This window comes from Rhinatrema bivittatum, chromosome 11 (genome assembly GCF_901001135.1).
Source record: "Rhinatrema bivittatum chromosome 11, aRhiBiv1.1, whole genome shotgun sequence".
Taxonomy (NCBI): domain Eukaryota; kingdom Metazoa; phylum Chordata; class Amphibia; order Gymnophiona; family Rhinatrematidae; genus Rhinatrema; species Rhinatrema bivittatum.
The window spans coordinates 91,479,046-91,492,533 of record NC_042625.1 but is presented as its reverse complement, the minus strand read 5'-3'; the positions used below and the strand labels follow the sequence as shown (position 1 = coordinate 91,492,533).

Here is a 13,488-nt window from a genome sequence, read left to right as displayed (position 1 = left end):
TTCCCCTGTTATCCCTTATTTTTCTTAATTTTTTAATCTTTTTTTTCCGAGTTATATCCTTTGTAGGACTTTCATGAGTACAGTTTGTAATTAGCACAAACTGTATTCTCCGTAAGACCCTCTTTGTCACGCAGATTGCAATTTCTAGCAAAAGCAAAACATAGATGCATAGCCTTCATTGGGGGTGTGAGGCTGAACGAGGTAAGGAGGGACTAACATTATAGCAATCAAGTCAAAGAAGTAATGGGGATTCTTCAGAGACATTGGACTATGCTGTCCTTACATGAAACATTGGGTAAGCCTCCACGTTTTGCTTTTGCTAGAAATTGCAATCTACGTGACAAAATTGTGAGAGCCTGTTTAAAAATCAAAACCTGAAGAAGGTCCCTAAAGAGAACTCTCCCTGTGGCGCACGTGAGATGTGCGGGTTTGCATTGCTCAGGCTGGAGTGGCAACGCCCAGGTTCAAAACGCCCATGTGATTTGATTTATGTGGGCCAGACGTGCGTATGTCCCAGAGCTTTGCCGCTGTGCCCGGGATCACGGGCTGGCCGTTGGCCGGCGCGCACAATCTATGCCTGCCTGGAGGCAGGCGCAACTTATAGAACAAGGTAAGGGGGGGGGGGAAGTTTAGGTAGGGCTGGGGGGGGCGGTTGGAAGGAAAGTTCCCTCCGAGGCCGCTCTGATTTTGGAGCAGTCTCGGAGGGAACGGAGGAAGGCTGCGCGGCTTGGCGTGCACAAGTTGCACAATTGTGCACCCCCTTGCGTGCGCCGACCCTGGATTTTATAACATGCGCAGCTGCCGCGCATGTTATAAAATCGGGCGTAGATTTTAAAATCTGCCCCAAAAGAAGCTTCCAGGCCATCCACATCAGAGGTGGTGCAGGCGTGACTTTATAGTATTACTGTGATCATATAAATCTGCCCCAAAAGAAGCTTCCAGGCCATCCACATCAGAGGTGGTGCAGGCGTGACTTTATAGTATTACTGTGTTCATATAAATCTGCCCCAAAAGAAGCTTCCAGGCCATCCATATCAGAGGTGGTGCAGGCGTGACTTTATTGTATTACTGTGATCATATAAATCTGCCCCAAAAGAAGCTTCCAGGCCATCCACATCAGAGGTGGTGCAGGCGTGACTTTATAGTATTACTGTGATCATATAAATCTGCCCCAAAAGAAGCTTCCAGGCCATCCATATCAGAGGTGGTGCAGGCAAGACTTTATAGTATTACTGTGATCATATAGCACACTGCGATTCTTTTTGGGTGTACTGTGCCATGCAAAACAGATTTGTACATTTTTTAGTGAATTTTCAAAAGGGTTCCATATGGAAAAATAGCATATGCGCACACAAGGAGCATGTATGTGTGGATATGCTTTTTATAATCATTGAAGTACATCTATATCTTCGGTTTCGCATGCACATTTTACCAGTGCAGAAAAAGGGGCACTGGGGAGTGGGATCAAGAAGTACGTGTGGAAGTTGCTATTTTAGAAGTGATAATTTATACATGTATATCTGTCATAGTCATACAATTTTACACCTAAATAACTAGCACAAGTGAAATCAGACTTCTCCGTTTGCAATTTTTGGGTGGGAGCCCTGGCAGAGGTATCAGCAAACTGATGACTTCAAGTACATGTGCAATATTTTCAAAACAGCATACGTGCATAGTTTATAAAAACTCTGCATATACATTGGGGTTATTACATGCACGTTATATTTTTTCATACCTAAAATACAGGTATGTATGTTTATGAAATATGTAGAGATAGTAAGCACTTTCATGGCCTTGTAAATATCCGCACGTACTGAAACATATGCCTGTACTTTCAGAGCAAAACTATTCAATATTTTATGTAGTGCAGCTTATAAAACAATCTGTTTTACATAATACTTAGCATCCAAAAAGAATCACAGTGTGCTTTATTAACACAACAGTAGTACAGAATCACATCTACAGCCACCTCTGCTGTGGATGGTCTAGAAGCTTCTTTCAGTTTTTGTACATTTCAGATCAACTCCTGAAAAGGTGGTATTCTAGTAACTGGACTTGGCTCTAGAAAATTCAACTAGGATCTCTGGTTTAAAAAAAAAAAAAACACACTCAAAACTACCTCACCAACTTTCTAGTATGTGCGAAAAACATAGTATGCATGCATTTTTAATAATAATTCCGTTTTCCCAAGTTTACTAGAAAGTTAGCGAGGTATACATGTACTGCCGAAATGAATGCACATCCCTAGTAGGAAATCCAATTGTCATGGTATTACTGATAATACTATTTTCACCTTGCACCTCATGTCATTAACTATATTGTAAATTAAAGCTGCCATCATGTTGTATCCGAGCACGGAACCTGAAGACAGCAGATCAGATGCTGAGCTTTCAGGATACTGGACAGCACAGGACAGCCTGGTACTAGAGGCCATCAAATATTGGAAAAAGGAGGCAAAGAAGAAAGAATGAAAATACAGATTACATACTAGACAAGACTGCACTTGTGAGGGAAAAAGATAAGAAAAGAATAGTAATTTTCACTTGCATGCACAAGTAATCAAGTGCATACAATATTGAGTGCATCAAAAAAAAATTCAGTGCACATCCAAGGATACAAGACTGGCAGAATACATAATTATTAACACACTGAAATTTATGGGGGGAAGTGTTTTCAGCCTCATTGCTATGCAACTACTCCATGTTAAAGGACAATTACATTTGCAGGCCTATAGTGCAGCAACAGGCTAGCCACTAATGGGAAAAACAAACACACACACACACACACAATCACCATCTGCTCTTGCTGCTGACCACAAAAAAAATAAATAAAATAAAATAAAAAAAAAATGCTCTCACAGGCAACACCACCATTTTTATCTCCACCACCTTACAGTCTCTGTTTTCCCATCCTGACACCTGGATGGAGACGCCTGTCCATTCATAAGAGCAGTGTTTCAAAAGGCAATACTGTTTTTTCTCCTCGCACGGATGGAGTCTCATTTCACTTGTAATGCGTGGGGTTTTTGCTCATGTGCAGAAAGCAAAGCAAGAATGGGACTGGATTTTTCCCCCCCCCCCATAATTTTCAAAGACCTGTGGTTGTGATTTATTGAGCTTCTTCACAGCTTTTTGCTGGCAGACAAAAAAAATTCCCTGAAAAATAGAGGACATTATTAAAGCAATTTTTCCTACTCCAGAAATTAAGTTGGATTCGTAGATTTCAAGGGAAGTCCTTCTGGTCTAGGATATATATATATATTTTTTTTTAATCTTTATAACAATATCGATCATTACTTCGTGGGGAATGTTTAACTATAAGGACTCTTATTTATCTTCATGGTAACCATATAAAAATCCTCTGCCAAGGAAGTACTTTTGAGTCTCAGAAGACAAGACACAATTGTGAGGTAAGACCTCAGATGCAGAACAGAGTTTCAGGAGAAACCTACATATATCAATAATGGGTCTAGGGAATGATTCCTTAAATTAATGGAGGTGGGTACAGCCTGGAGCTTTTTCTGCACTTTGGTTAGGCAATAACTAACCAAATGTTATGAATCCAATCTGCATAGAAATTCTCTCTTTTCCTTACAAGCATAGCCCTTCTTACATCTATTCAAGATTTCACCTTTGCTGTTGACTCTGCCTGCTGGGGTTGCAAGATCTTCGTTTGTAAAAATATGCATCCCCACACATAATCAGTCCCTCCCTTATCTGCCACCTTAATCACTATCTCCTGATTGATCTCCGATCCTGATTGCACAGCATTCAGGGTCTGTTAAATTGCAGACTACCAGTGGCAGATGTTTCTCGGTACTATTAATATCCTGTCGTACTATTTATTCAAAACATTTAGTCATGAGGATCAGCAAGGCCTGGAATTTGGTAGGCAGATAATGAGAAAATAAAATAGGGTGTAGCTTACAGTAGGTTTCCATGGTTGGGTTGGAAATAAAGCACACAGATTTTAATTTTCCTACTAGACCCATGCACCTCCCTTTGTTAGAAGTGCACTATTGCTAATGGTGTGGGCAAGAGTCCTTCGCATCTCAGCCACTGATAGGGAGATAAGAGATGCAATTCATAGCAGTCACTTCTGCACTTGTGGGCATGTTGATGTTCTGCAGCTGTCATAGCATGGCAAGGCCCTCTAGCAAACTGTACCTGGTGATAAGTTATTCCATATTCCTTGGAGCTGTACAGCTTTTGCAAACACAAAGCTACTTTGAGTAAATAAATTTATTGATACCCCTTATTATACACAGCTCAGTGAAAGGAAAAAAAAAAACAAAAACTATAAATATAAAAGCATCATGTTTGTTTTTTTTTCTCTTTGACTATCAGTGTGGTCCACGTAAATACTCAAGCAATCATAACTGAACAATCAGCAGCATCTGCAGAGCACACTCAAGAGGCAGTCACACTGTGATGTGTATCCAGTCCTCTATATACAAACATTTTGCAGTGGTACTTCTGTACATAAGTGGTCTGGTGGCTCTTGAACATACAGGTGCTAATGCCTTGAAAGGTGAATTACTGAAACAGTAGTGGAGAGAGCCTCCTCTTCACACGTCTGATGCAGTTAGAAAACAGGATTAAAAGAATGCATTTGGAACAGCCAGTACAAAGTATCTTATGGTCAAAGCCCATTCAGGTTTGAACCACTTTAAAAATCAAGGGGGAGAGGCATCTCAAGTAGCACTGAAGCCATCCCTTGGTCATAGGGCCTTCTGAATTAACGAGTGCCAATGAAGGCACCACAGTATTAAGGTGTCAAAAATACAGCAAACATGAAAACATATAAACAACCAACACAATTATGGCACCGCCGGTTGCTGTGTGATTTCCAATGAGTTTACAGTTCTGGTCATATGACAGCAAGCCAACATTACTGGAGCTTCTTCAAAAGTTGGTAGTGGTAGGCCAGAACGTGAGAACCACAGTCTGTTGCGCTGCAGTAAATTGAACATGTTGCTTTCTTCATGGTTACCTTTCTGAAGAGACATGAGGAAAAGTCTTCTGCTGGGGAGAGGAAAACTTGGACTGAAAGAACGCCCTAATCGCTCAGCATTAAAGCACAAAATTCAACCTAACTCAAAAAAAAAAAATAAAAAACCTATTCCTGCTGCTAAGCAATGCTAAAGCAACACCATTTATGAGAGGCACAACTACCACAACACAACCCAAACAAAGCCTTAAAAGTCCATCATTCAGAGTGTGCGCTGCTTGCTGTCGACTGCTAGGTATGCGAAGACTCCCAGCAAACAGCATGTTGAACCATTTTAACTTTTGACTAGAAGCATCTCATTGTCTAAAATGATACGAGTATGATGAAAGGTTTTGAGTGGAGCCATGGGGAGATAGCACAGCCTAGCAGACGTGGTAAAACCCATCTTTCCAGAGAGATTTTAACATTTGTTTTAATGCATCCCATCTCCTCCAGAGAGGAGTACACTATGCTTCTGGTCTCGTACACCCACAGCTCAACAGCATAACCTTTTTCCTTTCTGTAGGAAACTGCTGTCTTAAGCTGCTTCAAGTCTTAAAAGCACAATTCTGCCTTTCCTTTCTTATGAAACAGAATGTAGCACCTTCTCTCAGGGAACAACGCTGAGTTGTGTTGCATCTTGCTCATGCGTATTTAAATTGTGGGACGACACAGGGCAGAGAGTCAAAAGCTAGGTTAACAGCTGCTATCTGCAACCTGTGCTTCAGAGCACCGTACGGAACATGGAAAACTTTAATAGAAAACTTACTGGAATGCTTGCTTTACCAAAAGACACAGTAGGCCTTTTAAGTTCCAAACCTTCGCTATCTCAGCTCATATCTTTTATAACAAATACAAAAAAAAAAAACAAACAAGTGCCACCCTAATTTCTCCTTAAAGGCCAACGGTTAAAATGAAAGTACAACGGATATTTTCCAGACCAAGAAATTCAAAATTAGTTAGATGTGATACTGAGCAGTACCTCACATTACGCTCAGCCTGCAAGCTGTGCCTTACTCCTGCCCCTGCCATCAGATCAAGAGATGCGAGCCTGGAATCCAATCGTCCTGGAGAGGGAGGAGGAAAAGCCTGCGTTCTGTGAGCATTCTCAGTTCAAAGGCAGCAGTCTTGGCTTCCAGTGTGTTCAGATGTTTCATGTGTACAAGACAGGTGGGTGGCCTCGGACTGTTGCACATGTACCATGCATGCTCTGCACTGCAGCTAAGACCAGGTGAACTGCAAAAACAGCCACAGACTTGTCTTGTTCACTGCCTTCTCTGGCTTTGCTCTTTCAACACTGTTCAGAGTCTTTAAAGTTAAACTGCATTGGCAGGTGTGCCATTCAGAGTCACTGCATTCAGGTTCGGGGTACTCGCTTGATGATGACTGAAGGTTCTGTGGGAAACGACGCCAACTTCAAAGACTTCATGAATGGCTTTGCGGAAACAGTGGAAGTTATAGTCTATCAAACCTGGACAGGAAAAAACCCCAAAAAACAAATTTGTTTCCAATAATACAACAGAGTAAGAGAAAAGGCGAGTTGGATATGGTGACAACTGTTTGAAGAAAGCAAGTAGAGATGTGGTGTTCCATGGATCATACCGCAAGATAATTGTAACATTTCATCAACATATAAAATGACGAAAAAGAGCAGCTGTGTCTAACATAGATTCAGAACTATACAAAACAGAGGGCAAACATATTATATTTTCAGTTCTATATTTACACATTTCTTAAAAAAAAAAAAAAATCCTGATCTATTACAACTGCTATTCCAGTGGAAAATAAATGCAATTACCTTTGCGTTCAAAACTTTCCTCCCTAAGAATGCAGACCAGTGCAAGAAATTTTGTCACCTCCTTTAAATAGAGGACAGTTGTGTTGTTCAGCTTGATGATTGCCATGGACTCCTTATCATATGCACTCCCACTGCCATCTTCCTTTAAGCTATTTAAAAAGGAGAGAAGCAATTTTTATATTCCGACAGATGCATATAAAAATGCCTTGTTTCTTTTCTTTAGGTGCAGTCAACCTTTAAGCAGGCAATGCTTCAGACAAAACACAGCCCCCTGAGAACATCTGCCCATCAACTTCTCTTGGATAACCACAATGAACCTGGAAAATGTAGCTTTCCTCCTAGTTTTATTGCCATCCATATTCAGTCCCTAAAAACAAAAGGCTTTGGGCAGAGCACTGGGGAAACTCGATTCCCAGACCTGGGCAGCAGCAGCTGGGGTGCACACCCCCACTGAACAGGAGGGCCCATCTCTGCTCCTTGTGCTAGGAACCAAGTTCCAGAGCCATCAACTGTCACTGCACTGGCTAGGCTAGAAAGCAAGGTTGGAGAAGGAATAAAACCAATAATCAATCATAATAATAAAAAAACCACTCCCACATAACTGCAAATTATGGCTCAGCTATCCAGTGAGCTGGAAACCACAGGAAGCAAAAATATAAGTCTGTAAACACACTAAGGGCTTTCCAAGCTCCCTTAAAAAAAAAAAAGGTGTACTGGACAGGGTATATTTCTGTTATAAAAGGTTAATATTTCTAGAGCACCACCAGTGGGTACAGCACCATATAAAATATATATATTCTGTAAATACGTATGTCACTTTATAATCTAAGTTTGAGTAAAGGATGGTCAGCATCTTTTTCAAGATCTCTCAGGAAATAGTAGATGGAAAATGGAAGTGGACACCACATCCCTACACACAAACACCTTTATCTCTAGTCTAAAGAGACTAAAGTATTTACCCCAGACATAATCAGAAAAATCCAAGACTTCTGCAGCCTTGGCACCATAGCCTAGGTCAGGGGTGAGCAAGGAGAAACTACTACTTACCTGATAATTTCCTTTTCTTTAATGAAGACAGGTTAATCCATACCAGTGGGTTACGCACCTCTACCAGCAGATGGAGAGGCAATTTTGTAAGATTAGACTTTGAAATTGTATCAGCCCACCAATTCCTCAGCCGTAGCTGATGTCTGGCTACTATCACAGAAGCCACCCCTCTGGCAGAAGTGCGAACCAGGTCGCAGCCCGCAACCACCAAAAAGGCGGCTGCTGGTTCCATCATTGCCCTGGAATTCAATATATGTGTGTGTATATATATATACACACACACACACACACATATATATACATACACACACACACATATATATACATACACACACACACACACACACACACACACATACATAAACATATACCCCTGCACTGATATAAGCCTGCCAGTATTCTCTGCAAAAGCCAACTGTGGACATCTAAACAATACATGATCATAACCAATAAAAACAACCATTCAAGCACTCAGTTAACAGGAAAACACTGAGCTCAGACAGGGAGTGTAATATCACTAATCTAGGGACCGGTTCTGACACTCAGTAATCCCCAGAGATGCAGCCACTCAGGCCAGTCAGGTTAGAGCTCAGGCAGTGTCATGGGCGGAGATTAGATTGTTGTCTCCTGTTGAGATTTGTCAAGCTGCGATGTGGTCCTTTTTACATATCTTTTCCAGACATTACTGCCCGGGAAGATGCAGTCTTCAGTGTGTGGTGTTGATCGGACCATGGGCAAGCTCCCGAACAGGGCAAGAGTTGCCCATGGTAAGATCAACACCAGACACACGAAGACTGCATCTTCCTGGGCAGTAATGTCTGAAAAAGATATGTAAAAAGGTCCACATCGCAGCTTAAGAACATGCCATACTGGGTCAGACCAAGGGTCCATCAAGCCCAGCATCCTGTTTCCAACAGTGGCCAATCCAGGCCAAAAGAACCTGGCAAGTACCCAAAAACTAAGTCTGTTCCATGTTACCATTGCTAATGGCAGTGGCTATTTTCTAAGAGAACTTAATAGCAGGTAATGGACTTCTCCTCCAAGAACTTATCCAATCCTTTTTTAAACAAGGCTACACTAACTGCACTAACCACATCTTCTGGCAACAAATTCCAGAGTTTTAATTGTGCGTTGAGTGAAAAAGAACTTTCTCCGATTAGTTTTAAATGTGCCCCATGCTAACTTCATGGAGTGCCCCCTAGTCTATTATCTGAAAGAGTAAATAACCAATTCACATCTACTCGTTCTAGACCTCTCATGATTTTAAACACCTCTATCATATCCCCCCTCAGCCGTCTCTTCTCCAAGCTGAAAAGTCCTAACCTCTTTAGTCTTTCCTCTTAGGGGAGCTGTTCCATTCCCCTTATCATTTTGGTAGCCCTTCTCTGTAACTTCTCCATCGCAATTATATCTTTTTTGAGATGCGGCGACCAGAATTGTACACAGTATTCAAGGTGTGGTCTCATCATGGAGCAATACAGAGGCATTATGACATTTACCATTTTATTCATCATTCCCTTTCTAATAATTCCCAACCTTCTGTTTGCTTTTTTGATTGCCGCAGCACACTGAACCGATGATTTCAATGTGTTATCCACTATGACACCTAGATCTCTTTCTTGGTTGGAAGCACCTAATATGGAACCCAACATTGTGTAACTATAGCATGGATTATTTTTCCCTATATGCATCACCTTGCACTTATCCACATTAAATTTCATCTGCCATGTCGATGCCCAATTTTCCAGTCTCACAAGGTCTTCCTGCAATTTATCACAATCTGCTTATGATTTAACTACTCTGAACAATTTTGTATCATCTGCAAATCTCATTACCTCACTCGTCATATTTCTTTCCAGATCATTTATAAATATATTGAAAAGTAAGGGTCCCAGTACAGATCCCTGAGGCACTCCACTGCCCACTCCCTTCCACTGAGAAAATTGTCCATTTAATCCTACTCTCTGTTTCCTGTCTTTTAACCAGTTTGTAATCCACGAAAGGACATCACCACCTATCTCATGACTTTTTACTTTTCCTAGAAACCTTTCATGAGGAACTTTGTCAAACGCCTTCTGAAAATCCAAGTACACTACATCTACCGGTTCACCTTTATCTACCTGTTTATTAACTCCTTCAAAAAAGTGAAGCAGATTTGTGAGGCAAGACTTGCCTTGGGTAAAGCCATGCTGACTTTGTTCCATTAAACCATGTCTTTCTATATGTTCTGTGATTTTGATGTTTAGAACACTTTCCACTATTTTTCCTGGCACTGAAGTCAGGCTAACCGGTCTGTTGTCTCAACAGGAGACAACAATCTAATCTCCTCCCATGGCACTGCCTGAGCTCTAATGAAATGATCTCTAACCTGACTAGGCAACAGCTACTCACAAACCACACACAGAGCCATGATTACCTCCTTAATCCAGCAGGCTATTGAGGCCCGCGACACCGGCTCACCCTGTTTACTCCCCACCATGGAGTATAAACAGCCGGTCTATCTTCCTGAGAGGTTTAAAAACCTCCAAATACCTCATGATATGCTGCTTAACATCCAAGGCCCGAAACAGATGATATTCATCCACATCTCTCTCCTGTCCAGAGTCGGCAGGGAAATTGATAGATTCATGATGGGCGAGCCCTCCAACTCTGGAGGCTCGCCCGTCATGAGAACTAGCCAGTTCAGTGTTTGTAGGGGGAACATCCTTCGTTAGATGATCTGCTTGCAACCATCACTGATGCTTGGATGCTGATTTCTACTGGTAACTGAAGCCGAATCAGTAGTCCTGAGATCGTGGACTCAAACGTGTAAGCAGTGTGCGCTGAAGAGGACACATATGCACCCTTGCCCATGGAACCGCCTCTAGGGTGGCTCCCATCAACCTGAGCACCGCTGGGCGTACTGTTTCTGTCAGTAGTCGCACCTGCACCATCAGTTTCTGAATGCGGATCTCTGGCAGGAACACCTTGCCTTGCTTCATGTAGAAAACAAAACACCAGGATACTCCAGTGTCTGGGATGGCTGCATACTGCCCTTGGCACCACCACCCAACTCAGTTCCTGTAGCCAGGAGATCACCTTGTGTGAAGCCGGAAGACTCTCTTTCTTGCTTTTGGCTTGAATTGGTGAATCATCTAAAGTACAGGTGGACCAGAATGCCATCCTCAACACTGCCGCTACCACCACTATGACCTTGGAGAACAGTGGCCAAACCGTAGGGTAGCGCTCGAAACTAATAATGTCTCCCCAAAACAGCAAAATGCAGAAAACCGTTGATGCTCCAGCCAGATGTGAATATGCAGATACGTCTCTGACAATCCAGAGACATAAAACACTCCCGACTGCACTGCCATTATCAGCAAGAGTAAGGTTTCCATGCAGGAATGAGTCACTCGCAAAAGCCAGTTGACTCCCTTGAGATCCAAGTTGGGGGCGAAAGGAACCCTCCCTTCTTGGGTACAATGAAATAAATGGAATATCAGCCTGTATTTTCTTACGACATAGGCACTGAGAAATCATGGCCTGCAGGCCGAGGAATCTTGACAACATACACTCCACTGCCTGTCTCTTCTGCAGAGAGCTGCAGGGAGACACCATGAAAACACCCCAAGGAATGCTGAGAAACTCCAGAGCATAGCCATCACCTCCAGAACTCACTGGTCTGATGTGATCTCAACCCACCTCAGATAATAAAGAGAGAGATAGGGGGTTGCCTATCTCTTGTTTCCAGGGTGGGTCGGAACACCCTGAGGGGGGTTGTGGGGCACCGCTGGCTCGAGCCCTTGCCCCGTCTGGGCTGCCTGGGACAAAGGACTGAGACCTACTCAAAGGTTAAGCCCTCTGAGAAGCTGCTCCTTTGTAGGGTCAAAAACATTTGAAACCCCAACCACAACCTCTCGTGCCGAATGAGCGTGGTACCTGCTTTTAATCCTCTGCTAACCGAGGAACCTGGTACTCACCCCACTTATTGTAATTTTTTAAACTCACTCCCAAACAAGAGTGATCCTTTAAAAGGCAATTTTGTAAGATTAGACTTTGAAATTGTATCAGCCGACCAATTCCTCAGCCATAGCTGATGTCTGGCTACTATCACAGAAGCCACCCCTCTGGCAGAAGTGCGAACCAGGTCGCAGCCCGCAACCACCAAAAAGGTGGCTGCTGGTTCCATCATTGCCCTGGAATTCAAACCAGAATCATGGACTTCCTGAGAGAGAAGCAAGCAAGGGTGAGCCATCAGGGAGCAGCAACAGGCTATCTGCAAATTCATCGCCACTGCCTCAAGGCCTGCTTAAGGACAGCCTCAATTCTCCTATCCTTCGCATCCTTCAATGCCGCTCCACTTTCTACAGGGATAGTCATCTGCTTGGCAACGGCACCAGCGCATCCACGTTCAGAAAGCGCAACTGCTCTCTCACCGCCGAATCCAGGGGGGGGTACAGCGCTTCCAAGGTTCGTCCCCCTTTAAAACTAGCTTCTGGGGCTCCCCATTTGAGATCAATCAGTTCTTGTAAAACATCCACAATGCTTTACGCAAAGAAACTAAAATGGGATTTTTTTTCCCTGGCTCAGACATGGAATCAGCACTCGGCACCTCCAGCATCTTCAGTGTCTGGGAGATCAGAGCTGGTAATATTGTTCTATGTGGTTCTAACCACGGAGAAATGTCCTCATCCAACAGGGAGTAAGGATTGCCTTCATCATTCATGCCATCTGGGTCCCTATCAGCCTGACCTGCAGCAGGTCTAGACGTAGCTTACCCGTGGCACCAGGTGTGCGGGGATCCACAGGCTGCGATCCTGAATTCTTAGGTCGGGCCAGCTCCACCAACTGTGCTGAAGAAAGGCCTACAGCCCTTGAAAAAATTCCACCTAAGGGAGGGTAGAAGGATCCATATCAAAACAAGGGGGTGTCGGTCCTGCGCCCACTGGTTGCCTTCCCCTGCTGATGAACCAGTTAGGAGAGCCCCAAAATCAGACGAACCTCTGACAGATCCCCCTCCGATCCCATTCCCACATCATGCTGGGCTCAGCAAAATCAGCCAAAGATAACTCTGCCTAAGCCTCCAGCGCAAAGATGAAGGCGCTTAGGCTTCTTGGCTACTGATGCCATGGATAAAGATCCGCTAGCGGCACGCTCCCAAAGGCATCTGACAATTGCGCACATGTGAGCCTGGACGGGGCGCCCCAAAACAAACTCTGTCCAATAAGCGCGCGCACTACGGATGCCAAACATTTAGGCACCCAACACGCAGTCCAGGACAGCACCCACCTGAGCTCTTAAACGAGAACCAACATCAGACGCTGTTTTGCAGCAGGCTTGTGTGTAGAAAAGCGAGCGAACGCCGCCGCAGCCCACCACGTGGCTTCTGAGCAAAGCCTGAGAGCGGGACCTAGCCAAAAGGCTGCGCAACCCGCCAAGCGGCCATGGACTGCCCAGGCTCCCTCGGAGGTGGGAATGGATGTCGGATTGACCCACCAAGGCTCAGAGACCAGGAGGGGAAGGGAATCCTCGTTCTTCTTTTTCTTTTTTTAATATTTACTCTTTATCTGAGCTCAGCCCGTCCAGGCCAAGTATAGAGTCGGTCTCCAGCTGCAGGGGGAGAGGGAAAAGGCCTTCACTGATGCGCTCGGCTTCCTGCACCCCCTAGCCTCTCA

At 43.7% G+C, this 13,488-nt stretch overlaps 1 protein-coding gene across 2 annotated transcripts in view; it reads right to left on the bottom strand.

The window, feature by feature from the left end:
- The window catches only part of RRAGC (Ras related GTP binding C), a 144,511-nt gene that overhangs the window by 113,885 nt on the left and 17,138 nt on the right, over positions 1 to 13,488 (bottom strand). The window contains exons 6-7 of one of the 2 annotated variants that reach the window (XM_029571014.1): positions 6,788 to 6,936; positions 4,323 to 6,460 (exon numbers count right to left, since the gene is read on the bottom strand). In XM_029571014.1, the coding sequence (XP_029426874.1) occupies positions 6,306 to 6,460; positions 6,788 to 6,936 (304 nt within the window). In that variant the 3' untranslated portion in view covers positions 4,323 to 6,305. Of the gene's footprint in view, positions 1 to 4,322; positions 6,461 to 6,787; positions 6,937 to 13,488 lie in introns of those variants that run through there. The other variant, XM_029571015.1, reaches the window with a different exon arrangement.